This window comes from Artibeus jamaicensis, unplaced genomic scaffold, assembly GCF_021234435.1.
Source record: "Artibeus jamaicensis isolate MK-2021 breed Jamaican fruit bat unplaced genomic scaffold, CSHL_Jam_final scaffold_3307, whole genome shotgun sequence".
Taxonomy (NCBI): domain Eukaryota; kingdom Metazoa; phylum Chordata; class Mammalia; order Chiroptera; family Phyllostomidae; genus Artibeus; species Artibeus jamaicensis.
The window spans coordinates 7621972-7648943 of record NW_026522040.1 but is presented as its reverse complement, the minus strand read 5'-3'; the positions used below and the strand labels follow the sequence as shown (position 1 = coordinate 7648943).

General features: G+C 55.8%; 1 protein-coding gene across 1 annotated transcript in view; it reads left to right on the top strand.

Annotated features, from left to right (window-relative positions):
• SND1 (staphylococcal nuclease and tudor domain containing 1) overlaps positions 1 to 25611 on the top strand; it is a 431795-nt gene extending 406184 nt beyond the window's left edge. The window contains exons 17-24 of the mRNA XM_037167720.2: positions 8765 to 8953; positions 15255 to 15396; positions 18689 to 18812; positions 19664 to 19733; positions 20834 to 20947; positions 22331 to 22534; positions 24810 to 24854; positions 24962 to 25611. Coding sequence (XP_037023615.2) covers positions 8765 to 8953; positions 15255 to 15396; positions 18689 to 18812; positions 19664 to 19733; positions 20834 to 20947; positions 22331 to 22534; positions 24810 to 24854; positions 24962 to 25027 — 954 coding nt within the window. The 3' untranslated portion in view covers positions 25028 to 25611. The remainder of the gene's footprint in view (positions 1 to 8764; positions 8954 to 15254; positions 15397 to 18688; positions 18813 to 19663; positions 19734 to 20833; positions 20948 to 22330; positions 22535 to 24809; positions 24855 to 24961) is intronic.
• Positions 25612 to 26972: the final 1361 nt, after the last annotated feature.

Sequence of the window (26972 nt, the reverse complement as noted above, 5' to 3'; positions counted from 1 at the left end):
TCGGCTGGTGCTGCTCTTTGCACATCAGCCGGGAGATGTACGGAGGAGCTGGGCACGTGTGCTTTAGTTTCAGAGGGTGCTCCAGAGCCTGTCTCGGGCTCAGGAAACCTGTGGGAAAGGCTACCAACAGCGGTACCCTAGACACGGGGTAGGGGCAGAGTAAGGGCCCCCTGATGCAGCCACATTCCCCAAATGAACCTCAGGGAAGAGAGAGTTAAACTTCCTTCCAGCCACCAGCCCCAGGTTTTCCTGAGAAGATGAACAGTCTGCTTCCCTCATTGTCTGCACCAAAGGAACAGATTGCGTCAGTTTGTAAACTGTGTTACCGCTTGCAAAGGCCTAGAGTCAGCAGGTTTGCGTTTCCCAGCAGACTCAGGATGCTTATGGCCTTGGCTGCTTCTCTGCCTCAGGCAGGACCAGAAGCTGTCCCCCACCCCTGCCATCCCACCCCTCATCCCTGAGGCATTCAAGGAGAGAATGACACCTTGAGCCACCTGGCTCTCTGCTCAGGCCTTCCCTCAGCTTCTTGACCCTTCTTGCCACTGCCAACCCAGTCATGATTTACAGGTATTCCTACAGCTTTGGCTCAGGCCAGCACATGGATGACAGAAAAGAGGTTTTCTGGAGAGCAAGCAGCTGTGTGGGTTGGACTTACAGGTCATCTGGTCTGGAGGTGCTGCAGGATTAGGAGGAGAGGCGCTGATGGGGACTGGAGCCCTGCTGCCCTTGGAGCACAGGGAAGATTCTTGCTCCCCACTGGCAGCTGACACTGACAGGGACCCAGGAGGCATTTCCTTGGCACTGCCTCTTCACTCCCAGAGTGTTAAATTATTAATTGCTTTGTGTTAATGTTCTTCAACTCTGAAAGACATTGGTGTGCCTGCGCATGGCCGTGAGTGCAGGGGACACATTGGCGGTGTTAAGCTGCTACTTTATTAAATTGAGGTGTTTCTTCAAGTTCACAGCTCCACTGTGGCAGCACATCACAGCCTTCGTGCAGCATCAGTGATGGTGGAGGAGCCAGCTGCGTGGTGTGGCTGCTGCTGCCTGGCAGGAGAGGAGTCTCAGGTGCACTCCGGTTGCTCTGGGTCGCTACTCGCGGTCTTGCAGAAAGCTTTGTGTGCGATACTTGGGTTGAGAAGAGGCTGGAGTGCCTTTTTCCTCAGTCCATTCCCCACATCTCTGCAAGTCGTACAGGACTTGGCGATTATAGTGTGGGGCTTCCCCACCTGCCCTTCTCTCATCAACTGCCAGGCACACTGGTCCACCACCGGTGCCACCCAGCCCCCACCCTAACCTTAGAAAATTCTGAGCAGAGAGAATCTCAGAAACCCATTTACACATGAAGAAGCTGAGCTGGGAGGGCAGGTGACACACTCGGTCCAGGAGAGACAGAGCTGGTCCTGTTATGGGAAAACCTCGGTTCTTCTGCTGACTCGGTAAAGAATTACAGATCAGCAAGTCTGTCGCAGAGTTTATTAGTGATACGTTCTCCTGGAAGAGAATGTGCCTTGCAGGTCACGGGCGGGTGGGCAGGGGTGAAAGGCATAGGCTTGGGTGGCAAGAGCATCAGGTCCTTTGTGCTGAGGGATACACACTTGGGGGTGAGTGAGTTCCATATGGACTGGCGGGTAAAGATGGTGCCGTCTTCCCCCGGGGGCGGGGGGAGGCATGTCACTACCCAAACATAGGTATGTGTGGAGGGTTGTCAGCCTGAATTCTTTTCTTGCTCCAGACCACGTTTGTTCATCTTGTTGTAAAACAGAGACGTGACACGAGACAGTTAATTAAAGTTGGGGCAGTTACCCAGAGTTATTTACGGGCTCTTTCTGTATTCATTAGGGACTCGTTTGTAATACAGGGAGTCCCTAGTGACCAGAGGTAGGCAATTAATCATAGTTGTTTTAGGGGCTTCTTTTTTGGGCACTGTGGACCCCTTCACCTTCCCCTTCTAAACCTTGGAATGAATACACAGTTTCAAAGGTGCTTTTTTTTTCCCAGATAGTGGAAATGATACACAGAATTTTAAGGAATCCTTTCCTCCCATGCTAGCATGGTGTTTCTTTTGATGTTGGAACGCCTGGCAGTCTTATCAGACCAGGCTCAGGACTGCTAGTCAGTGGGTGAGCCATGTCTCTGCCATCCTCCATGCCTTGGTTTGCTCTCTGTCCTACCTAAAGTACCAGGCTTGTTCTTTGCTCCTCAATGCCTTCTCCCCATGCAAGCCTCATTTCTAACTTGTTCCCAGTTCCCGGCCTCTTGCTATGCTTTTTGCTGACGGCTCTGGGGGTATTTAAAGCAGGATTCTGGCCAGACAGCATGTGGGAAGGATGGAGGCTTCTGCCTAGGAACCCTGTCATGGGGGGCCCCTGTTGTCACCAACCCAGATATAGCTCTAAGCGCTCCTGGCTCGTCCTTCTAGGAGGAACTTGAAGCTAGCACTCCCCACCCCTGAAGTCTTCATTTGCAGAGTCCGCAGGGCAGGGCTGTCCTGAGCTGCTGTTCTGCCTGCTTTACCTGGCATCGCCTGTCCTGCCTGTGGTAGCTCACCTCCCGTGGGCAGGAGCACTCCCTACAGCTGTCTTCCAGGTCTTCCTGTGCTGCCTCAGGTGCTATACACAGGCAAGGCCAGTGCACATGTGGGGGACCTGCCCCTCTAGTGTCCCGTCAGAACAAAGGGAAAGTGGGTACACATGCGTGGCGGCTCCTGTCCTCCTCCACTGCCAGTAAGTCCCCTCTGTACTGTGTGTCCTCCCCAATCAAGTCTTTACATTCCTTTGCCCAAGAAGCCTTCCTGTGACTTTTCAGCTTTGCCCCAAACTTGGAGCCACTAGACATCAACTTGCCTCCTCGAACAGGAAGGGCAAAACAACTAAATGAGGCCACAGGGCGGTCAGAACTTCCTCTGTGGTCCTGCAGCTAAACTCTTAAGTAATTCTCTCTCTCACTCACTCTCACTCATCTCTCTCTCTCTCTCTCTGTCTCTGTCTCTGTCTCTGTCTCTCTCTCTCTCTCTCAGAATTCAAAGGCTGATTGGCTGGGGAGAGCAGGACCCGCTGAGAGGGTAGTGGGGTCTGGAAGGATGCCGGCCTCTGCGTCCACTTCTTGCCCTTCGCGCACATCTCAGTGAGCCCCAGCACTTTCCTGGCCTGCTTTGCACCCCAGGCAGAGAATGCGCCTCACCGCTTAGAGCAGAATGACTCAGCCCCCACTGCCTGTTTGAAGTAGTTCCTGTGTTGAGAAGCTGGACAGAATCCAGACAAGGGAAAGAAGGGAACAGTTTGGGAGGGATGGGAACAGGGGCTGAGTATATTTTTCTGCAGGCCCAGGGCCCTGCAGCTGCTGAGAAGGAACCTGTGGGAAACTGAATAAATTCCTAGCTGCCACCACCTTTCCTCCCTCATCCGCTCCCAGCCAGGGAGAGCTAGGGGCCGCCCAGTGGTCCTCTCTCCTCGGCTCCCCTCGCCCCTCCCTCGCCCACCAGCATCTGGGAGGGGCCAGACCACAGCCTGGCTGGGTGGGCACTGAGCTGTGTGTGTTGCCTGGGCTTGGGAGCTCTTCCTCAGTAATTAGGAGACATGCAAATTAACAGGCTGCGCCATTTGTATTAATTTGGTAAATAAGCCAGAACAATTTTATTAGTGGCACATTAACGTGTTTGGGAGCAGGAAGACATGTCCTACTGTGAGGCAGCAGGACCCGCTGGCTGCCCTGGCCCACAGACAGCCCATGTCCCACCGGGCATGGCTGGCTAGGCTGTAGTGCCCCCTCTTTGGCCCCTCAGCTGTGCAGAAAGGCATCCGTCACACATAAGCTCTGCCCGTCAACCCCCACTTGCCTTCTTCCCACTCGGTATTTGGCATGAAGCCCTCAAGGTGTAAGAGCCCCAAAGCTTTTCATGTGGGGGGAGCGAAGCGGGTCCAGCTCAGTCAAGCCGGGCTGTGGCTGGATATAACCATTTAGGCTGCCGGCAGCCTGCATCAGTTGAGGGAAAGACGAAGCTGTTTACGTGACTTCATCTGGTACAGAGGGCCCTGTGTTCTTTCTACAGTTAAGGAGACAGCTAGGAGAGGTCCCATAACTTGGCCAGAACTTAATGGCTAGAGTTAGGATTTGTATCCAGGTCTGTCTGACTCCCCGGATCTAGGCTTTTTCTACAAGCTCATAGCCTAGTCAGTGCACCCGGCTGTGGGGATGATTGCAGAGAATAGAACAAGCTTTGTCCCCCACAGGACACACAGTCTAGTTAGAGAGAGGGAAGGTGTTCAGACGTTCACTGCCCTGACCAGGAAGGAATAATTGGTGACAATGACGAAGCGTTCACATGTCAAAGTGCTTAACTCTTGTAAGTCCTCGACTTATATTTGCTCCTTTGATCCATGTAACAAATCCTTTTAAGTGGATACTATTCCAATTTTACAGTAAACAGGCACAAAGACGTTAAGTGACTCGCCAGATGTCATGCAGATGGTAGGTGGGTGTATATTCAGGCAGTCTAGGTTCAGAGTCCATGTTATACAGTGTCCCCTGAATGCTAAAGGGTGGACAAGCCCATAGGTGTCAAGAGCAGTTGACTGTAGGTAAGGGAAGCCTTCACAGGAAGGTGGTGTTAATGCTGGACGGATGAGCTCACTGGGCTAGTTCAGGACCACAAAATCCTGCCCACTCCACCAACATCAAGAGCTAAAGGCAAGAGATGTTGGCACATGACTGGGCGATCAAGAGTGCATCATGAGGCAGCATCCTTAAAATAAGCCTGAGGGTCAGGTCTGACCGACCATTAGGCATCTAGGCTGCTTGCTTCTGGCTTAACCAGGCTTACCACCAAGGCACTTCCTCGGGGTGGTGCCACCTGCCCCCCTTTTCCTAGTCTCTCTCGGGTGAGGCGGTCTCCTCCCTGCCACACCTCCGCACCTCCCGCTCCAGCTCTGTGCTTTCCCAGACCTCGCTTCCTCGGTGTGACCATCGAAGAGGGGAGTGAGAGAAGAGCACCGCCCGTCTCTTGCCAACACTGCTTATGTCCATGTGTACACAGAACTCTGGTGCCCTCAAGGCTGTGGCACACCACACGTGTGCACACCGGAGGCACTCTGGCAGTCCGCGGTAGTCACCCGAAGCCCGGACTCCCTGATGTTAACACGCCATTTTCAGGGGGCCTGCCAAGAATATAAAAAATTTGAGTCTGTAAGTTGGACAGAGAAGTAGCACTTATACAGGCATGGACCTACATTATATATGGGCAAAGCACAAATTTTTGGCAGTCACTATAAGAAAGAAACATAATGAAAGATAAACACACGAACCTACCTGAGTGTGGTAGGTAGACAAGAGTTGAGACTTTGATCTTCAAACTGAACACCACATGTCCATCTGGGCTGGGGCATCTCCAGAAAGATATACACAAGCGCAGGACTTGGCTAGAGAGGCCAGAAGCCAAGAGACTGGGAAGCAGCAGGACCAGTGGCCCAGCCCCGTCTCTCTGCTGAATCACACCCACTACCCTGCTCCAGCCTTCTCCAGTGCCTTCCTTTGGCTAAGAAATCACTGTGGTTGAAGCAGCTGTAATAAAAGGGGAAACGGATACCCCCTGGCGACAGCTTTGTCTCCATCTTTAACCTGAGATGGATTCAGTGGCAGCATAGTGCCCAGAGCTAGAGATTTCTTCTCTGCGGCTGACCTGGCCCAGGAACTTGTCAGGCTCAAGTTAGTATATCGATTGCAGCAGGGGAGGGGCTGTCTGAGTGTGATGTCATTGCTCACCTGCCAAGAGAGCCTGGCTGTTCACTGGCGGCACTGGCCCCACGTATGGCTGCCAGTTGCTGGGTCTCTCTCTAATGTGAGCCCTCGGAGGCCAGCCTCTGGTTCGTGGCCTCAGAGAGAGGGTGTAAATCAGAGGTTTGCTACGTGTGGAAGGAGGTCTGAGTGTGGGCGCCTTATAGGACGACAGGGAGTCTGTCTACCTGCCTAGTTGCCTTCACTACCCATTTCTGAGGTTCTTGCACTCATTTCCAGCAATCCAGTGCCAAAAGGAATACTGAGGGTGACCATCAAGCTTCCTGTCACAGCTGCACGGGCCCACCACAAGCTACTCGAACCCGGAAGGAGGCCTTGTGCTCAAGCAAGGCAGCCATCCTCAGTTTTAGGAAAAGGATTCCTGGCTACTAACAGAGTGGAAGGCAGGAGACCAAACCTGGGAACTCTACCAGCTTCACTGCTTGCAGCTGGGCATAAGGAGTTGTCTCGTGAACCTTTAAATACACGGAGGCCAGTGGTTTAGTGGTGGAAGCCAGCATCAACACACACACACACACACACTCACTCACTCACTCACTCACACACTCACCGTCCTCTGCCTGTTACACCGTGAGCCCAAACGCAAGGCAGACAGCCCCTCTCGCCTTCCTACTGCTTCCCAGAATTCCTCTGGGACCTGCGCCATCTTGGCTTTAGCACGTTCAATAAAGCTTAACAAATTAAGACAGATAAGAGATGGGTTTCCCATGTATCTTTTTGTAAAACAGAGTCGACATACAATATTACATTAGTTTCAGGTGTACAACATAGTAATTGGACATTTATGTAGCTTACAAAGTGATGACCACTAGAAGTCTGGTACCCTCTGTCACCGCACAACATTATTGCAATATTATTGGCTCTATTTTTATGCTGTGCACTGCATCCCCGTAACTTACTTATTTTATAACTGGAAATTTGTCTCTCTCTATTTCTCATTGGGCCCATCCCTGTTTTAGTCTGGCCGCCGCAAGCCCAGCAGCCTCTTCCTCTTTGCATAGCCCTCCTACTGTGGGGTGCCCCGTGGTGCAGCAAAGTTGCCCCAGTGCCCGGGGCATTTACAAGGTGGCAGAGGCTCCAGAGGAAGCCCATCACTCACCTCGATGAATTTAGTTGCCTTACTAGCTGGTAAGCTCTTGAGGCACCTGTTTTTATCGCAGCACATTTTGCCCACCTGCCTTTCTCGCTAGTACAGGTTCTAAAGTAAATTACATGCCAGAATTAGAGACAGCTGAAATAGGTGTTGACACAGGTGCCAGATACGGGTCTTCTCTGCTTCCACCCTTCAGCAGCATGGTACAGTGTCGGGTAGACCCAGCCCCGAGCATCCCAGCACTTCCACCCTGGCTCTGCCAGTGAGGGGGGGGGGGGACGACAAGGGAGGGGGCTGGGAGTGCAACCAGAGGCAGGTAGGAGTGCTCCTGACTCAGGGCTGTGAAAAAGGGAGGAAGGCGCTCAAAGCTGTACCTCTTTACTAGCTGTACTTCCCTTCTCTGTGCCTCGGTTTGTCCCCTACAATGTCAAGTTGGGATTGGGTCTGTACATAGCATAGCTTTTTTCCTAGTTCTAATAAATTCTGCATATCCCCTTCCATACCACATCCTAACTTCAGGCATTGTTGAACTTGTACTTATACGCAAAGGGTCAACTGTGGACCTCAAGTAAGAAAAGGGCTTCAGAGAATGGGAAGAAGCCAGGGTCCTTCCTCCCTGGCCCTGCCTTTTCTTTTCCCACTGCCTTTTCCGTACACCCATGTGCCGTCCCTTGTCTACTCCGGGGGAGGCACATCCCCTGCCATGTCTCCAGGCTGAGTCAGAGTTCCGCCAGGTGGGGGGCTGCTCTCTTCCCCCGCCTCAGCCCTCCGTCCCTCTGCCCTAGGCCGCTGCCACTGGCTCTGGCCCAGGCTTTAGAGAATTCGCAGGTATTTAGACATTCATTTTATTGCTTAATCGAGCTTGAAGCCATTTAAATTAATACAAGTTTTTACATTTGGCAGCAAGGCTTTTACAGTCCCCTTTAGCAGGGGAGGAAAGAGGTTGGGAGAAAATCAAAGAAGGAATTTTTCTTGGGCCATTGCCTCCTTGAGGCTGGAGCAGACCAGCCACCACAAGGACTGAGGCAGTGGGGCTGCCTTGCAGGAGCAGAGTCAGTGCTGGCTCTGGGGTCCGGGGCCTTCCGTGGAGGCCCTTGAGCCCTGCGGGGGATCTCTGAGGGTTCCAGAGTTCAGCTTCTGCACACACCTCAAGGTCTGGGCTTCTGGCAGTTGCTCTTCCCTGGGGGTAAAACCTCCTGCTGGAGTCACCCCCTAACATTTTCTGGGGTTAGCGCACTTTCTACCCACTTGTCTCATCCTTTCTCTTCTAATCTGACTTTTACGCAGCCACTTTTTCACCTGTTAAGCATTAGTTCATTCTCTCCCAGGAAGAACATAGGCTCCCCGCCCCCCAGGGGTGGCCTTCCTCCCCGGAGTCTGCCTCTCTCCCTAGCAGAGCTGGGGGAGGGTGATGAAGAGTGGGACGTGCCCAGAGCTGTCTGCTTCTGCTCTCACTCCTGACCCCCAGCTATACACGCACACTCTCTGCTAACAGGGACTCCCTTGCTTAAGCTAAGGAGTCAGGTTTACCCTATTAGCTCTCTGTCAAAAGGAAGGGGAGTTTTGATGTTGCTTTGTCAGTGATGTATCTATTAAGGATGATTCTGGGCTGTGAGAGGCTAGAAAGCATAGACCCAGCTTACGCAATGGAAGTGAAAGGTTCTAAGTGCATCGGGCTTGCAGGGGCTCTCACAAGCTCCTGCTTTTCTGCTTAGCATGAGCTCTTCCCTCTGCTAGTTCCAGCTGCTCTTGCCGTGCAGAGCGAACCTGGTGGCAGCTGCCCAGGGCCTGTGAGCACTGGGCCCCAATGCTGCTCTCCTCCCCTGCACAGCCAGGGCCACTCTCTGCAGGCTGACGCCCCCTTTCTCTGTCCCCCAGGTGGAAGTGGAAGTGGAGAGCATGGACAAGGCCGGCAACTTCATCGGCTGGCTGCACATCGACAGCGCCAACCTGTCTGTCTTGCTGGTGGAGCACGCGCTCTCCAAGGTCCACTTCACTGCAGAGCGCAGTTCCTACTACAAATCCCTGCTGTCTGCGGAGGAGGCTGCCAAGCAGAAGAAGGAGAAGGTATGGTGTGGCATCGGGCAGCGGCCTGGGGTTGCCGCTCCCCCAGCTCATACTGGCTCATAACTTTCTCTCACCCTGACTGCCCCCACCAACACCACTGACTTCAAACGACACACAGACGTGGTTCTGTTGTCCCCCAGCTGAGTCAGTCACCCTGGTTCATCTCAGACCCCATATCAGGAACCACATAAGACCCGAGTGCAAGGCTGCCAGCTTAGGCATTCTCAGCCATAAGCCTGTGGCAGACCTGAGGTGGGCCCCAGGCCTGCTCGGGCAGACCTGCAGCAGAAAGCTGTCTGGGAGGTGACCTTGGATAGATGAGATAAATGACTGGGGGTGTCCCTGTGGGCAAGAGATGGGCAGCACTCCTGACCCTTCCTGCTGCCCACATCTGAGTTTCTTTCACATTGCCCTGCAGGGAAGCCCATTTTGGAAGCAGCCCCAGGAGACGTATAAAGCTGTTAGGACAGCAGATTTACAGCCCATCAGTCTCCACAGACACTGCATTGAAGAGACAAGGGGGGTGGGTCTGAACGCAGCTTTTGGAAACAAATGGACAATTAAGGAACCTCAGTGGGTTTAGTGGTGGGAGCTGAGCTCAGCACCCCCCGCCCCCAGCCTATTGCCACTGACTTATAGCACAACCCTGATAATAGGGATAAATCAGCCAGTCACCAATTTGTCAGTGCTTCCCTGAGCCTGAGGAGGATTTCGTGGGACAGCCATGCTGAGCCATAAATTTGCTCCAGGAGTAAACATTTCCTTCCCCATGGGGCAGCCATCTGGCTTGCAGCTCGCCTCCCAGAGCCAAGGCCCAGACACCTGCCTAAGGGGGTGGGGGGCTCAGGGGCCCTGAGGTCTCCTCATTCTCCTCCAGCCTGCAGCAGCCGTCTCTTCCCACCTTTCTCCCAAGAGAAGACACCAGTTCTCCCAGGGACCGGGCCCAGGGCCACCCTCCTGGACCTCTCTTTTCTTCCTGTGCCCTGGGGATTGAGGTTGTCTTGGGGATTGGGGAGTCCTTCCCCAGGTGGAAGGACTCCAGGGAGAGGCAGCCCAAAAAACTTGGGCAGATGGAAGGGACCGTCCATGCCTTGGAGGGCGGACCACCACGAGGCCTCTGAGGAGGTTTCTGTCCCTCCTCCCCCAGCTCTGCTCACATTAAACCCTGTTTTCCTAGAGCGACGGGGAAACAGGCCACCTCAGCTCCTACGGCGAAGGTGCTTAGACTGCCACCCCCATGTCCTCTGCCTGTGGCAGGGAAGTGGAGGCGATGTGCCGCTGGGTCTCGAGTACAAAGGGCTGAACCTTCACTGAAGAGTTAGCAGCTAGGGGGGCACCGTAGCAGGCACCAGCTCTGACACCCAGATTCCGAGAGCATCTTTGCCCCCTGGTCCTGTTCCCCGGCTGCTCGGCACATGAGCCTAGTAACCACCTCTTCAGATCCAAGTGATCCTGTGAGAGTAGAGACCCCAAGGGGATCCAGGAGAGGACAAAGAAGGGAGTCTGGCCTGAGGTGGAGAGGTGGGTTCCTTGCCAGGTGCTAAACCCAGCATCACTATTTACTCCATAGTGGATTTGCCTGAAAGAGCCCGAGTCATCCTTTCACGGTGCCACATGATGACGCTGAGGAGTAATTACCAGTGATTAATTACTTACACAGGCTGCGTGTTTTTATTCCAGTCTAATTAAAATGCAGTGCACCGCTCTCAGTGCAGAGCCTACCTTCCTCCTGGGTCTTTCTCCTGCACGTCCCTTTCTCTTCAAGGCTCTTAGGGGAATCTAGCATGGCTTGCCTCTTCCTGGCGGGGCTGGCTCCCAGGAGCAGCATGGGCAGAGCTTTGCAGCAGCCCTCAGAGTTGGCTGGACGCAGATAAGAGAATTCAGGGGCCAGCTGTGGGACAGTAAATTGCATCTCTGAGGTGTCCCCAGGGTCCCCAGTCTCGCCCCACTTGTGACCCCATGAGGGCTGCCTTAGCTGTTGAGACAGGCACACCTAGAGTTCAGAGATCACGGTGCTACCTGTGAGCTCACGGAGCAGAGGTAACACTGAAAGACTGTGTGGGACCTGGTGCATGCAGAAGTCTTCGGCGAGCGCAGTTGTGTTTGTATATGTGTGCGTGTATTTGTGAGTGGGTCTGACTGTGCTACTTCCCCCAGTCACAGGAAACTCAGCTGTCTCCCTGCCAGGCCTTATTCCTCCCTTGCACTTTGGACTTCTCTCCTAATAAAGAAGCTGGCTCGGCCCTCCTCTTCCTCTCCCTCTTCCTCATCCTCCTCCTCTCCCTCCTCCTTCAGAGATTCTGGGCAGAGAAGAGGTCCAAGGACGGAGCCACTGATAGCAGCTGCATAGACTCTCTCCCTTCCCTCCACGATTCGTGTCCTAGCAGGACCCCGGACAGGCTTAGTTTGGCCATTGATTGGCTTTTATTGAGCTTGGCTTCCCCACTGCGGGGCTTGAAGGCCTCCAGCACCCTGGCCCTATGCCAGCTACACCCCGGAGCCTCCTAAGCAGTGGTATTAAATAGGATTTAGAAAGGGAAGGTTCCAGCTAGTGGAGCCGCAGTCCACATTGCCCATCTCCTGTGGAAAAGAGGCCCAGGGCTCCCTGGGGAGGCAGTGCAGAGAATCAGGAGGGCCAGGGGTGGTGTGAGGACAGGAGAGACAGCCTGTGCCAATCCAGGTGGGCTCCTTTCCTAGAGTCAGCCACAGGGGACAATTAGGAGCCCCAGAATGTAGAGGGGACCTAAGCAGGACAGGAACTGGCATGACAGCAGGTAAGGAAGGAGGGAGGTCCTTCTCTTGCCCTTTTCCCACCTGCGTCTATAGTCAAGGCCATAGAAGAGGTACAGAGGAGCCCCCTCTCAGCACAGCTTGATCCTGGCCCTGACCTTAAAGCAGCAGAGCTGCCTCCAACCTGACTGGAAAAGCTGGGGGCCTCCGCACACTGCTGCAGCTCGGGGTGCTCTGCAGGTGGCTCTCCCAGCATCCTGAGCTCTGCTTCCCAGGCCTGACTCAGGATCATCTCTGCCAAAGGTCAGGAGCATTCACAGCGCCCAAACTCCCATCCTGCCCAGCATCTTGGCCATGGAGGCTCCTCCCCACCTCTCCTCCCACCGAGAACCTGGGGGTGGAGCCATTCGGCACTGACTCTGTGTCTGTGTGCACACTTCCTGTTTCTGCTGGGGGAGGCTTTGGGTTTTTCTTGTCAGGGATCTGAGCTGTAAGAGTACTTGAGGTGGCTGTGGAAAAATGACACCTGTCTGGCAGGTGTCTTGCCAGTGTGTCTGTACCCTAGTTCTGCAGAAGATCAACATAATATGGGCAAAATGAACCCATGTTTAAGATTTGAACATGGGCAACCAAGCCTGTCCCAGCCAACTGACTCCTTCCCACCAAGAAGCTGCCTGGCCAGGCTGCACTTCCCAGCTTGCCACAGACCACTGGCAGCCAAGCCCCAGGGAATAGCTGGTTACCTCCATACCCCAGGGGAAATAGGGAGCCTTCAAGGCTCCAATCTTCAAAGGACCAGCCCAGCTCTCTCTTAGAAATGGGGTGGCTTTATCTGATGAGCCACCGCCTCTCTTCTGCCCTTTGGTAACTACAAGCTTCTGGAGTCTTCTCACCTCACTGCTCCTCATTGCTCCCTCCCCGCTGCCCGGTGAGCTGGGGACTGTCATGGGACTGGCCCCTTCGCTGCCCTCCGCTCGGGAGCAGGGACCTGAGGGCCACCCCTTAGAGCTCTCCTGTAGGCCATCCAGTCATCCCGCTCATCCCTGACCTCCAGCTTGCTGCCACCTGAGCCTGCCTGGAGAGAAGCCCCACCCGCTCTCCCCTAGGAGGAAACCTGAGGCTGTCGCCTGAGGCTCTTTCACTTGAGTCATTAGCATTAGCAGTTTCCGCTATCACCCTGTCAGTTTGTTCCCAATTCATCAAGTCTGTGGAGGAGCTTCCCCACCCCCCCACCCGCCACAGCAGAGGGAAGCAGTGTGGGGTTAGGACAGGTGCCCAGAAGTCTCCCAGGCCCAGGGCCTGCTCAGAAGCCAGCCTTGCCTCTTAGAGGCAGCCACCAGATCCTCAGAGCTGGAAGGATCTCAGAGGGGCTGAGAGCTCAGAGGTGGCAGGAGTGACTGGCTAAATAGTCACTTCCCCGAGGAACTTGCAGCGAAGGGTCCCAGGAAGAAAGCCTCCACCACAGCAGGCCATAGGCCTTGGAAGTGGAAGGAGTCGTGGCTGTCTCCCAGAGTGCTCCAGGGGTCGTGCCATAGCCTCTGATTGGAGAGGCCTTTTGTAGAAAAGTCCAGTCTGGAGACCCCCTTCCTCATAAGGGCAGGGAGGCCCTGAACAGATTAGGCCAAGTCTCTGATCTGACTGAAGTTCTGCCGCCTGCCTCCTTTCCTGTGGAGGCCAGGCCTGGGGGTGTTTGCAGCCGAGATGCCTAGGTGCTTATGATGAGGGAGGTGGCCGGAGTGATGGGATGGATGTTGGAGGAACGTGAGAAAGGTCAGGAGCTGTTTGCATTAGAGCCCAGCCCCAGACCAGGAGCCCAGGAGCACACACTCAGAAGGCAGAGGGCACGGCTCTGTGTGGGTGGCAGAAGTTTGGGCCTAGGAGACGTCTCTCCCATCTCCCTTGGCCACCACCTGGCAGCCGCCCCTCCCCTCAACCCAGGCTTGGAAAGTTCCTGTTGCTCATCCGTTCTCAGGACCCTTGCCTCCTCTTCTAGTGGAAGACACACACTTGTGCCATGTTACAGGCCGGAACGTGACCTCTGTGGATGTGACCTGAGGTGGCTAGTAGCTCCAGCACTCCTGCCAGCTGCTTCCTGATGCCACCCAGGAGTCTGCACGTCAGCCGAGTGACCGACCGCGTGGTCAAACCACTCCATTTTACAGGGGAAGGGAAGGAGACTCGGAGAAGGCACGTGGTCTGACCAAAGTCAGAGGACAAACTAAAGGGCACAGTGAAAGGATGAGAGCTCATCCCTCCCACCTACTGCTTTCTCACCGCTTAGGCCTTCCCTCCGGCCTTCTGTCTCCAGGGGCCCGGTCAGAGCCAGGGGCCCTTCAAAGAGCTCTAGAGCCAGGCTGCGTGTGTGCAGATCCTGCTCCCACCGCTTCTGGCAAGCTGTGTGCCTTGGTTTCTTTTTAAAGTGGGTAGTGTAATCTCTGCTCAAATGGTTCTTGTTAAGGACTAAACAAATTAATGCTGGGAGAGTGTTTAGAATGGTACCTGGCACCGAGTAAGCGTGTAAGTTTCTGGCTTGTGCTTTTATCACACGTTGTCCCTGTGTGTATTCATCCATGGTGCCCCTGTGTGCGGTCCAGTCCCCTGCCTTCTCTTATCCCCCTGCTCAGCTGGAAAGCCACCTCCCTCCTGCTGTGACAGGCCTCACTACTGGAATAATCTCCTGGCTGCAGGATTGGAGTTGACGCGCTGTCACATAGAATCAGCTTTGGAGCTGCCGCAGCCCTGACAGCACAGGGCTGGGAAAGAAGGGGAAGGGAAAGGTGGAGGGGAACGGTCCAGCTTCTAGGCTGGGGTCAGAGCTTGAGATGAGGAGGACAGAGAAGAGTTGCTGAGAAGAGGCACTGTTGCACAGGGACCAGCCCTCCCCTCCCAGGCCCAGGGCTGTCGCTTGCAGAGCCTCAGGAGTGCCGATTGCCCTGTGACAGACAGTTCACATTGCCCCTGCACAGTGGTACCGGGGAGGGAGGTGGGGACCCAGCACCACGGTTCTTCTGGAGTACGTGAGAATCACCTAGGAGCCTGCTCTGTTTTACTGTCTCTGGGTCCTGCTTTAGCAGGCCTGGGTATGGGGCCTAGGCATGTGCTTTTCTTTTTAAGATTTCATTTGTTTTTTAGAGAGAGGGAAAGGAAAGGAGAAAGAGAGGGAGAGAAATATCAGTGTGTGGTTGCCTCCCACACACCCCCTGCCGGGGACCAGGACCAAAACCCAGGCCTGTGCCCTGACTGGGAATTGAACCAGCAACCCTTAGGTTAGTAGACCAGTGCTGAATCCACTGAGCAGCACCAGCCAGGGCTGCATTTTTAATAAACTCCTCAGTTGCTTCTGATGACTGCCAGCATTTGAGAACTGCTGGATCAAAAGGACTTAAGAGCACTCTTCCCCTCACCTTCAGAGGAAGGAGGGTCCAGGGCCTCAGCCTAGCACCGTGGGAGTGTTCTGTGGTGCTTCCCACACCAGCTCAGAGGGTGACCCACGGTCCCCAAAGCCCCTGCCCTGGTATCCTTTCTGATTCGGCTTCCCCATCCCCTCCTCCCCTGCTGACCACACGTGCAGGTCTGGGCCCACTATGAGGAGCAGCCCGTGGAGGAGGTGACACCCGTGCTGGAGGAGAAGGAGCGCTCGGCCACCTATAAGCCAGTGTTCGTGACCGAGATCACCGACGACCTGCACTTCTACGTGCAGGATGTGGAGACAGGTGAGTGCTCGGCTCAGCCCAGGCGTGCTGTCTCACAGCTCCGGGGAAGTGCAGCGCGCCTGCAGGGTCTCCAGGGACCTCCCCTCCTGCCCGCCCACCAGGCCCTGGACACCACTCAGGGCCAGCAGGTCCTCTGAGGACTGCCGAGGTAACCAGTTCTGTCTGGGTGGTGCTCTGAGATTCTTAGGTAACTGTTTTGCTCCCAGGCACCCCTGGCTGGGCTGGGTATGAATACTTGTAGCCTTTGGAGCCTTATCAGGAAGCAATGAACAGATTGTCTCTGTGTGGTCAGGAAGCAAGAAGCTGCATCACTCAGCCCCTCCTCACCCCATCACCCCCTCAGCTTCCTCAGGAAGGCAGGTGGGGGATCATGGGCCTGTCTCTGCCAGGGTGTCTCCTTCTCCAGAGGTTACCATGGCCATTTGCCATGGAAGCAGGCAGTGCTCCTGGAAAGTCAGCTCCAGGCAGTCTTTCTAAAGAGATTTCTCTCCTCATCCTCCTTTTCTTCCTGACCTCAGTGTTGTACTGTATGTCCAGGGTCCCCTAGGCAGAGACCTCAGGCTCCTGGAAAGACAGGGCCATAGGAACAGACCTCTCAGCAGCTGCATCATGGCCCCTCCAGCCCAACCTCCCACCCCCCACTCTGTGTAACCTCGCCTCCCTCCTCCCGTTGCCACCCTGTTCAGGGAAACATTTTAGATCAGCACAGAGGAAACTGCTCTTAGAGCTGCTTCCAGGGCCGAGGAGCCAGACCCTTGCAGAGCAGAGAGGGCCGAAATGTCACCGGCACTCAGGGCTGCTCCGCGGGCTCAGGTGCAGCTCTGTCCGGGCTCCTCAGCCCTCCCCAGGCCCGATCCAGATCACCAACAGCCTCGTCTCAACCACTTCCTCTCTAATGACATTTCCCAGGCAGCTGCTTTTGTGGTAATGTCATTTCACCATGGAAAACTGACCATTTCCAGTCCCGAGCTGGCTATACTTGGGAGGGGCAGAGAGGGAGCTGATGAGCCTTCAGGACCAGGTTCTCTTGAGTTCATCTGCCACCCTGGTGAATGCTGGGCCAGCCACTCCCTCGGGGAAGAAGCCAGGAGAGGCCAGCCTCCAGGTCTGGGTGGTATGACTGGAAGGAGTCTTGCGGTGGGGGTCCAGGAAGGAACAAGAGCTATTCCTAAGCATAGGAGCCAGCAAGAATGAACGGCCCTCAGGGAACTTGGAGGAAGGAAACTCAAAGACCCTGACCCAGATACAACAGCTCACAGACAGGCTCTCCCTGGCCTCTGGGCCCTGCTGGGGAGGACTGCCCTCAAATAAGAACAGGACCTTGAAGTCTGCACAGGACAGAGCCTGAGGGCTCCAGGCCTTTGACCACACAGTCTCTGTAATCTCAGAGGCTTCGAGTGCAGTGCCTGCCGGTACCGACCTGGCTGTCTCTGTCAACTCTAGGAAGCTGTGACGCTGCAGTGAGCAGTAGCCAAGGCAGAAAATAAAAAGAACTAGGGAGGAAGCTGTGTATTCTTAGAATGTTGGAGAAGCGAGCGAGGCACGTCACGGCACTGCACCGAGAGAGTTGTGGTAGGCTCCAGAGAAAACCCTGTCCTCGGGTGGCTCCGTGAAACCCAGGAAAATAAACCTCAGTACACACCACCTCCCTCTTCTGCAGCCTTCCACGCTCTTGGGGGACATCCTCTCACCCTGTCTCCCCTCTCCTAATTAAAGCCTGTCTTCGGAAAGGAGCTGATGAAATGATGAAAATGTTGCCATTAGCTGTAAATTACTATTCCCAACCAGGTATCTGTGTAAAGACCTCCCAGAGGGCTTTGCCTGTTTATAGGAGGCAAAGCCTGCTTCTGTTGCCTTGGATCAAAAAATAAATAAAAGTAGAGCAAGTATGAGAGAACTTGTCCTATGTAGAGGCTTCTCCTTAGTCCCTGAAATTTTACTGTCTGGGCAAGGAACACCGTCTCGAGAAAATTGAATGTGTACCACTATGCAGAGGCAAGGGCAGCTATGTCCCACAAGCCTGTGTTCTGGAACCGGTCTGGGCAGTAGCCCTCACAGAAGCCCAGGAGTAGACAGACTCCTGGCGTGTGCATGCAGAGGTCATCTTCAAAGCAGTTGAGTGTCAGGGGTTCTAGGCCTTGCAAGAGTGAACAACCAAATGAGCTACAGTCCTTGCCCTAAAGGAGCTCTCTGTGTAGTGCCAGAAACATAAACCCAGACAAGGATCTTTCCAGGCTGACTGACAAGTGAACCAACAGCCAACATGTGTTAGGCACCTGTTACAGTGTATGTGGCCTCGGGCCCTGAAGATGGAAAGACAAATCCACGTGCCCTTGGCCACCCTGACCTCAGAGAGCAAAGCGGGCACAGCAGGTCTGATGCAGAGCTAGAATCAGGGCCAGAAGGGGTGTAAAGGAGTGGCCACTGGAAACATACTTTCTCCACAGGGTCGGGTGAGGGGTACAGCAAGAAGGATGTGGTTGGGGGGTGGGGACCTGAGAAAACCTTGGGTATTGCTAAACCTGGCCAGAAAAAGCAGGCAGGCAGCAGTACCCCAAGTTCAGAGTGACTGGGGAAAAACAAGGCAGGGCAGGAGAGCGCCCCCACCCTGCCCTGCCCTCAGTGAGGAGGGTACTGACAGCGTTGGGAATTTAGTTCAGTGTGTATCTCGCAGAGGGACCAGTCAGTGTGGCCAGGTGTGAACACACCGAGGCTGGACCCTGCTGTCACAATTGTCCTACATCTCTCATGGCTCAGATTCTGGGGCCCTTTCTTTGTCCAGGGTTGTATGGGGCCCATCCTTCAGCCACTGGGGACCTTGTAGAGAGTGGCTGTGGCCAATCACCACCTCTGTGGCCCAAGCCAGGGCCGGCTCTTACAGGAATGGGGTGCAGGTTGGCCAGCTCCCACCCCAGAAGAGGCTGGTTGGCTTTGGCCCTGCTCCACGTCCACTGGCGCTCTCCACCTGCTTAACCGAAGCCCATCAATGTTCCCAAGGGTTCCCACAGCCCTGGCCATTAGATTGGAGAGCTGGGGTTGGAAGACTGCGTGCCTCTGAGACCTAAAGTGTCAGCAAGTCACCGCCCTGCTTGGAAGATAGATGGCGTGAAACCTCTTGAGCAGAGGCCAAAGAGGACCTCCCTGAGGGATGGAGGCGAGCCAGCGCTGCATGCTCTCTCCAGAACTCCTCGCCCTACCCACTCCCTAGGCTCATCTGCCTCCCCAGCCTATCCAGAGATGAGAGTCCAAAGAACCTGGCACCCTGGTTTCACTCTCTTTTCCTCCCCATCAGGCACCCAGCTGGAGAAGCTGATGGAGAACATGCGAAATGACATCTCCAGCCACCCTCCTGTCGAGGGCTCCTACATCCCCCGCCGGGGCGAGTTCTGCATTGCCAAATTTGTAGATGGAGAGTGGTAAGCCCCTTGGGCCCTAGCAGAGGAGCAGGAGCCATGGCAGGTCTGTCTTCAGGGCGCGGGCTAGGCTTCAGGCATTTGCCTCTGCAGCCTCGTTTCCACTGGGGTGTTGTTGACTTTGACCAGCTCCCCAGGGTGCCCCTCTTCATTGCTCAGAGCCCATCTGGGCCTGCACTTCGGCCCGCGATCTTCCTGCAGTCCAGCCAGCCTCTGGAGTGCAGAGGTTGTGTTCCTCCTCCCCTCTCCTCCCTAACTCTGTTGGGGGAGCCCCGGCTGGCTGGGGCTCTCCACCACACCCCTCCTGCCACACAGGAAAAGCGATGTCTTAGTGAGCCCAGACCAGCCACCCAGCCCTCCACCCAACTGTCTGGGACATGAGCAGCAGCCCTCACAGGCTGCAAGGTCGTTTGTATCTGATCTTCCAAGGGTAGGGCGCATGGCCTTCCCAGGGTGACGAAGTGACTTGGATGTGTTCCCTGCTACGGCCTCCCAGACAGATCTGCTGGCTAATTACAGCTGCTGTTTAGTGTGCTGGGTTTAAACAGCAGACATCAATCCAGTCATTAGTCTTGTTGCTTTATGCCCCCAAGGACACATTAATCTGCTTCACATGCTCCCCTCTCCCTCCCTGTGCTCCCAGCTATGCCCTGATTCCATTAAATGGTGACCAAAGTGTCCCAAGGCTGGCCTGGATGGAGTCTGAGAACTGTCCTCTGTGACACCTCGGGTGTGCCCTCTGAGCCCTGGGCAGGGAAGTGATTGATGTGGCCTCTCCCTGCCATCACTAAGGCTCCACAGAGACCACACTCCTCAGAGCTGTCCCCTGAGCTCTGCCCATGATGCCATTGCAGGTACCGGGCCCGAGTAGAGAAAGTCGAATCTCCTGCCAAAGTACATGTCTTCTACATTGACTACGGCAACGTGAGTAGGGGACCCGGAGGGGCACAGGTAGACAAGAAAGAGGCCCCACATGACTGCCAGGGGTCCTTCAACCCAGTACTCCCTGGGTCAGGGCCAGCTGATCTCTTGAAGGTCCCTCCAAGCTTTGGGCTTGTTACCCACAGGACAGTGAGTGTGCGGGCACTGCTACCGTTCGTGTAGCAGGCCGCCACCTCTGAGTGACCAGGCAACACTGGCATCTCTGGTTAGAGGCCTGTGCGCACCGACAGGGCCGCTGTCCAGGCCCCGGGGTGAGTGTGCAGCCATACCCACGCCTCCTCCTCTTCCGCCCTTTCTCGGAAGAGCGGGCCCAGGAAGTAGAGCTCCTGTTCCTCGTGCTCAGCGTGGGGCTTGTCCCACCTGCTGACCTCCAGCACATCCCAGAACCGAGGCTTGCTGCAAAGGGGACAGTCACGAGGTGGCAGAATGACTGGGAGGAGAGCCCTTCCGGCAGGGCCTGGGAGTCTCTTGACCATTCCTGGGAGACTCCCCTGTGGGTATGGCGGCAAGCAGGAGAGAAGGCCACAAGTCAGAACCATGAGGCTCTGTGGCCGTGGCTGTCCCCTTTCCTCAAGGACTAGAGTTGAGGGTCAGTTAGCAGGAAGCCCAGGACTGGGCCATGCTCCCAATTTATTACCTGGGAGTCACCAAGAAAGAGGTCCCCCATGTTGGGGTTGCCCCACACACCTTGGCCAGAACCACAGGCAGGTGAGGGCGCCACTCTCCCAGCCGCAGCTCCCCCTGGCCTGTGGAAGAGTAGCGAGGGAGCCCATCAAGGGAAGGCATTGGAAAGAAATGGAAACTGATTGGAGTTTGGTTGTCACATTATTTTAGTGGGAACCGGCAAGTACGCCAGGGTCGACCGGGTGTGAGTCACAGCTCCCACTTGCCGGTGCCAGCAGGCCATGCTCTCCCAAGGCATTGCTGAGTAGGCAAGCCGGTGCACATGGCTCATGGGACCGAGTCATGGGTGAGCGGGCAGCCCCTGAGTGAGAACTCCAGAGACCTGGCCACAGGGAGCTGTCCTCTGAGAACAAGGGGGCATCAAGTGCATGACAGCATTGCCCTGGTGTCCTCTACAGAGAGAGATTCTGCCGTCCACCCGCCTGGGTTCCCTGCCGCCTGCCTTCAGCACACGTGTGCTGCCAGCCCAAGCCACGGAGTATGCCTTCGCCTTCATCCAGGTGCCCCAAGATGTGAGTTGATGCGTCTTTCCGCCTCCCAGAGGAAGCTGTCCAGTGACACCAGCCACTCCTGCGGCCCTTACAGGCTGAAGGAGGTGGAGACAATGGGCGGCCTGGTAGTAATGGGACTCAGAAGGCAGGAGTGACCGAGGAAGTGGGGAAAGGTGCCACAAAGGAGGTGGCAGCAGAGCACGTGAGCTAGTTCTTGAGTAGGCCCCGTGGGCCAGGGTGCAGCTGGGACAAAGACAGGTCCACCACAGCTGGGCCCTTGGGGCCTTGTGGGCAATGTCAGCACCCGGGGACCAAGCCCTTGCATGACCTGGCGTGGAGTGTATTCTTGGTGTTGTAGACAGGAGGGTGTGGTGGGACTTCAGCAGAAATGTGGCATGGACAAGTCCGGTTTTGAAAGTTACTCCTAGTGCAAGGGGGAGACTGGAAAGAATGGTTGGGAGACCACTGCAGTTGAAAACCCAGGCTAGAGACGGTGGTGGCCAAACCAGGGCCACATTGGTGGGGCTGGGGAGAACGGGCCAGGTCTCGGGGTGCCCGCAGAGGGGCAGGATCTGAGATGGGTTTTTAGATGTCGGTATGTTGCTGCTGGCCAAGGTGAGCGGGGTGAGTAGGAGCAAATTTGGGGCTGTAGGAGCTCCGGGCAGCTTTACAGTGTTCAGTTTGGAAAGCCAGACAAGCCCCAGAATCACGGGTGTGAGTGCTTTGAAACCATGGGAGTGGACGAGCGTGGAGTCTGGGGAACATGGGATGGGGAGGGGCAGCCTCTGTCAGGGTGGCTGGCGCCCCCACTGTCCGGAGGGCAGAGCTGGTCCACCGTGTCCCTCTCCCCGGGGGGTCAGGCAGGCCCAGGAGGAGCCCTGGGGGCTCAGCGGGAGCCCTCAGACAGCAAGGTTGCCCAGGCCGCCAGGTGCAGAGTGCTGAGTGCTGAGGGCCGTGTAGTAGGGGAGAGTCAGCACCATCGAGTATTTTCTGCCCTTTCATGAAATTGCCAAAGGGAAGAGGAGAACCAGCTGGAAAAGGTGTTGACAGAACAGGCCCAGGGGCAGGCAGGGGACGGGGAGACAAGCATAGAGTGAGACAGGAAGGTGGAGAGGTGGGGACTGTGAGGTCACTGTGCTGAAGTGAACAGGTGGGCAGGGGTGCAGGGTAGGGGAGGAGGTGACCTGCAGACAGGTTTGGGGTGAGGGGCGAGGGCCGAGGGGCAGGGGAGCTGCGTCATGTCCAGAGCCTGTTGCCGCCCTCATTGAGATCTGAGCAGGGAGTGAGCTGCAGGCACCTGCTGGGCAGAGTTCCTGGGTGTCTGTGACCAGGACCTGGGGCCCGCGGGGCTGGCCTTCCCTCGAGCTCACCTCTCCCACTGACCCGGCCGTGTCCCTGCTCCAGGAGGATGCTCGGACGGACGCCGTGGACAGCGTGGTGCGGGACATCCAGAACACCCAGTGCCTGCTCAACGTGGAGCACCTGACCTCCGGCTGCCCCCACGTCACCCTGCAGTTTGCAGACTCCAAGGGCGACGTGGGCCTGGGCTTGGTGAAGGAGGGCCTGGTCATGGTGGAGGTGCGCAAGGAGAAGCAGTTCCAGAAAGTGGTACGTGCTGCGGAGGGGGCGCCCACCTCGGGGCAGCCCCCTAGGGTCTCCCGCTGTTCTGACCGAGGGGCCCGAGGCTGAACCAAGAGCCAGTGAGGGAGCAGGGAAGCCCATCTCGCTGCTCCTGCTGGGGGAGGATAATGGATTTGGGTTTGTTGGGGTTTTTTAAAAAAGCTAATTACAACCCAAATTAATTGGCTGCAGGTTTGGCTGAGAATGCAGCTGCAAACTAGAGCGGAAAGTTTCCCTTCCGTGCACCCTCAAGTGACAGGCCAGAAAGCGGTGCTTGGGCTTGGGGGTCACGGAAAGCGCCAAAGCCCATCTCGCTTTCTCTCCCATTCTCACCTCTCCCTGACATAACTGCCAAGTCCATAACCAGCTCCTAGCACACAGGGCCACCAGAGCCAGCTCCCAGGGCCCAGAGGTCCGAAGGGAGTCTCCCACAACACCCCTCCAGCCCGTTGGAAAAGCCCCCAATGCTTAGCGCTGGACCTGAGTCTCCCTTTCATGACATGAGGAGGCCTTGCTGCTTCACAGGGTGGCCTCTGAGGCCGGTGTGGGGGTGGGGGCTGACACCGAGGGAACCAGCTTGCACTGTTCCAGTGTCGATCGTCAGGACTGGGTCCTGAGACCAGCGGTCCCTCCTGCTGAGCACCCTGCTCACCCAGTCCTCCCAGCCTGTCAGCGAGCCGCCGCTGAGATCCCACAGCCCACCAGCCCTGAGGACAGGCAAGGCGGGAGGAAATGACAGGGCAGCGCACCGCCCAGCTTGTCCCCACACTCCCCACCCTCACGGGCCCCTTGCCTTCCCATCTCCCAGCCCTCGTTGTCTTTCCTCCCTCCCCATGTATGTCAGTGGTTTGTGGTTCCGTGACAAGTCAAAAATTCATTTGGAAAAAGACCCCAATGGGAGTTGCTCCTGTGTCTTCTCCTCTGGACAGGAGAGGCCTGATTCCAGTCCTTCCCCTGGAGACCCTCCGTGCTCTGAGCTTGCTCCAAGGGGTTAACTTAAGTTTCCCTGTGGGACCAGGGGTCTGTGTGTGCCCCAGACAGAGCTACCCATAACGTCTCTGGCGTCTGGAAAGTTCCTTTGCCCCGTCCCTGAGATACACACCTGATGTGTTCATCGATGCATCTAGTCATTCTTTCAGCAAATGCTTACTAAGGGTCTACATATCTCAGTGAATGAGAGACAGTGTTCCTGCCCTGTAGGGCTTACATTTGAACGAGGAGACAAGCAATAAAAATAAATATAAGAAGTCAATGAAGTAGAATGTTAGAAGATACACGCAATGGAAAAGGAGAAAATGGAAGTAAAGACCAAAACCATATGATCTCACGTGTGGAATCTAATGAAAAAATAAACTGACGAACAAAACTGAAACAGGCATGGACACTCGGAACAGGCCGGCAGCTGTCGGGTGGGGGTTGAGAGGGACGGAGGGAAGAAGGAGAAGGGATTGAGCAAAAGCACTTGCGTATAACACATAGGCAGGGACGACAGTGTGGTGACAGCTGGGGGGAGGGGGGGTCACTAATAACCAGGGACAGAAAGAGGCTTTGGACGACGGGCACAGGACAGTGCGCAGACGGCCTTCTGTTGAGTCGTGCGCTCAACCTGTATGGTTTTGTGAACTAGCGTCACCCCCAATAAATTCAGTGGAATAAGTAAATAAATAGCCATCCCTTTAAAGAGATAAGTAAATACAGTAATAGATTTTCATTATGAAGAAGTAAAGGGAATTAGTAGTGTGTGGGAGAGGCTGGCTGTAATTTTAAATGGGGTCATTGGAGGCCTCATTAAGAAGGCTATAATTTTTTGTTTTTAATCCTCACCAAGGACGTGCTTGTCGATTTTAGAGAGGGGAGAAGCGGGGGAGACAGAGAAGCATCAATTGAGTCCTGACCGTGACCAGGGGACCCAACCTGCATGTCCTCTGACCAGGAATTGGACCCGCAGCCTTTTGGGTCACAGAAGGACACTCCAACCAACTGAGCCACACTAGCCAGGGCAGGAAAGCAATACTTTTTATCAAAGATTTGAAGGTGCGGGACAGCAGCCAGGTGTACCAGAAGGGCAAGAGCACTTCAAGCAGACGGAACAGCCAGTGCGGAGTCATGGAACAGCTAGGAGACCAACTGACTGTGTACTTTGGCTTCTTCTCTGAGGGAGCTAGGGATCCATTGAGCAGGGGGTGACATGGACCCGACTTGGGCATCCTGCAGGGTCACTTCAGCTGCCCAGTGGTGACCACTTCTTCCTTCATTCCTCCAGATCACAGAATACCTGAATGCCCAGGAGTCGGCCAAGAGTGCCAGGGTGAGTTTTTGCCTCAGGAGCCCCAGAGGATTCTGCGAGAGGGGCTTGGCCGTCCGGGTTCCAGCAGATCCCACCTCCCTGACGAGCCATTTTCTGTTTTCTCACAGTTGAACCTGTGGCGCTATGGAGACTTCCGAGCCGATGACGCTGACGAGTTTGGCTACAGCCGCTAAGGAAGGAAGGGTCCGGCCCCCGCACCTTCACGCCAGGACCTCTCTCTGCCGGGAGGGTGCTTCAGCTCCAGACCCCAGATCAGGGGTGTAGATTGGGTCCAGCTTTGCTTCAGTGTATGGAAATGTCTTGTAGGGCACCATCTGGGCTGGGGGCGGGGTGCAGGGACCCTGAGGCTTTCAGGCGATGGGCTGGGCATTGTCTTCCGAGAGGGGGCTGCTGCAGCCAGCCGCCCAGGGCGCAGAATTTAAGCAGACACTCAGAGCGTGCAGTCTCTCCCAGCTGATTTTCTGTTTGTATTTGGATGGGGGCTTGAGGTTTTTTTAAAAATTATTTTCAAATCAGGAAGAAACATGAAGGACTTTGTCCCAAAGGAGGGGTAACACTGGCTCCTGAGGCCAGCTGGCACCCCACTCCTCTCCCAGACTGCCCCCCTCCCAGATCTCTGTCCAGCTGTTGATTATGTGATTTCTCTGATACGTCCATCCTCAGATGCCAGCGTGTTCACACCCGCCCCTTCGCCAGCCCTTCCCTTTTCTGTATTTAAAGCTTTGGAGGCGCAATAAAATAGCACATGCTGTCTGTAGCCCTTGTTAGTCGTGGTGGAGCCCAGAAACTGGGGTCTGTGCAGCCCCAGCCAGAGGGGCTCCTGGGGACGTCATCCACCTGCTTGGCCATACCCACAGAAGCCTGGCCACGCTGTGTCCTGCTCCCCACAGGGCCCAAGAAGTCGGCAGGAGTGTAGATGATGAATTGTGTGAATCTCCGTCTGTCCTCACTCCTGGAGGAGCTGTTCCGCCCCCACAAGGCAAGCCCACTCTCACCACGCACGGTCTCTCACTTTATTTTTATCCATCGTGGAAGCTGGTCACGGAAAAGAGAACGCCCAGCAGTGGGGGCTGCGCAGGTGGTTCTTCAGAGTTCGGAACGGCTCCGAGGGCGCAGAGGGCATCAACCAACACCTTGGCCACAACGCAGAAGGTTGCAGGTCTTCTCCTGACTCACAACCAGTCCGGACCCACTGCACACAGCTGCCCTCAAGGACCTTAGAGACTGGAGCAGCTCGGCAAGCAGTGCCCAGACCGCCCGCACAGGAAAGGCCAGGCCAGCCCTGCCAGAGCCCCAGCAAGGGGCCAGGGGGACTCGTTGAGGGCAGTGAGGTGATTTCGCTCTTCCTGGTGGCAGGAGGAATGGCTGACACCAGACAGGCTGGCACTACGTGATTAAGACTGAGGGCCCCTGGCCCCTGCTCAGCTCCCTGCACAGTGCGCATTCGCTGGAGAGTTGGGTGGGGGGCGGTGCTCCAAGAGGAGTCGGGGCCACTCACCAGGGAGCGCCTGTCCGACCAGATTGTTCGGTCTTGCTCCGTTGGCTGGGAGACAGTATCCCCTAGTCCTTAAGGTAGAGTTTGCGGTGGAGGTCAGAAACCCGAGGCTACCGGGGGCTCCCAGGGAGGAGAGAGACCCCAAGGGCAGCCACTGCGGTGTGTTGTGAGGAGCCAGTTGCACTGCTCAGTGAGGGCTCGGGAGAGGAAGGCGTGTTGGTGGGAGGCCGCGACTCTGCACACATTGGGGGGTTGCCCGTCCTCCCAGACCCCTCGGCCTCGTTCACGTGGCCCTGCCCGTCCCAGGTCTGTGCTCTGGTAAAACACTGCGGCGCCTCTTCCTCGTGGCCCCACTTGCCACCCTGCATTTTGATCGGAGGTGAGGCTCCAGCTGCCATGGCAGGTTGGTCCTTGGTCTTGGGGAAAGTCAGTGGAGGTGGCGGGGCCTGGCGAGCCAGCTCTCGTTTTTAAACCAGAGGTCCTGGGACCCTGAAAACCCTGGCTCCTGCCAGGTCTTCCCCCACATGGACTCATCCATGCCAAGAGCTCACCTGGAATTCTCCCCGATACTCCTATCTTTAGGCAAGGCAGTGTACTTCCAGTACTCGGTACATTCTGGTTAC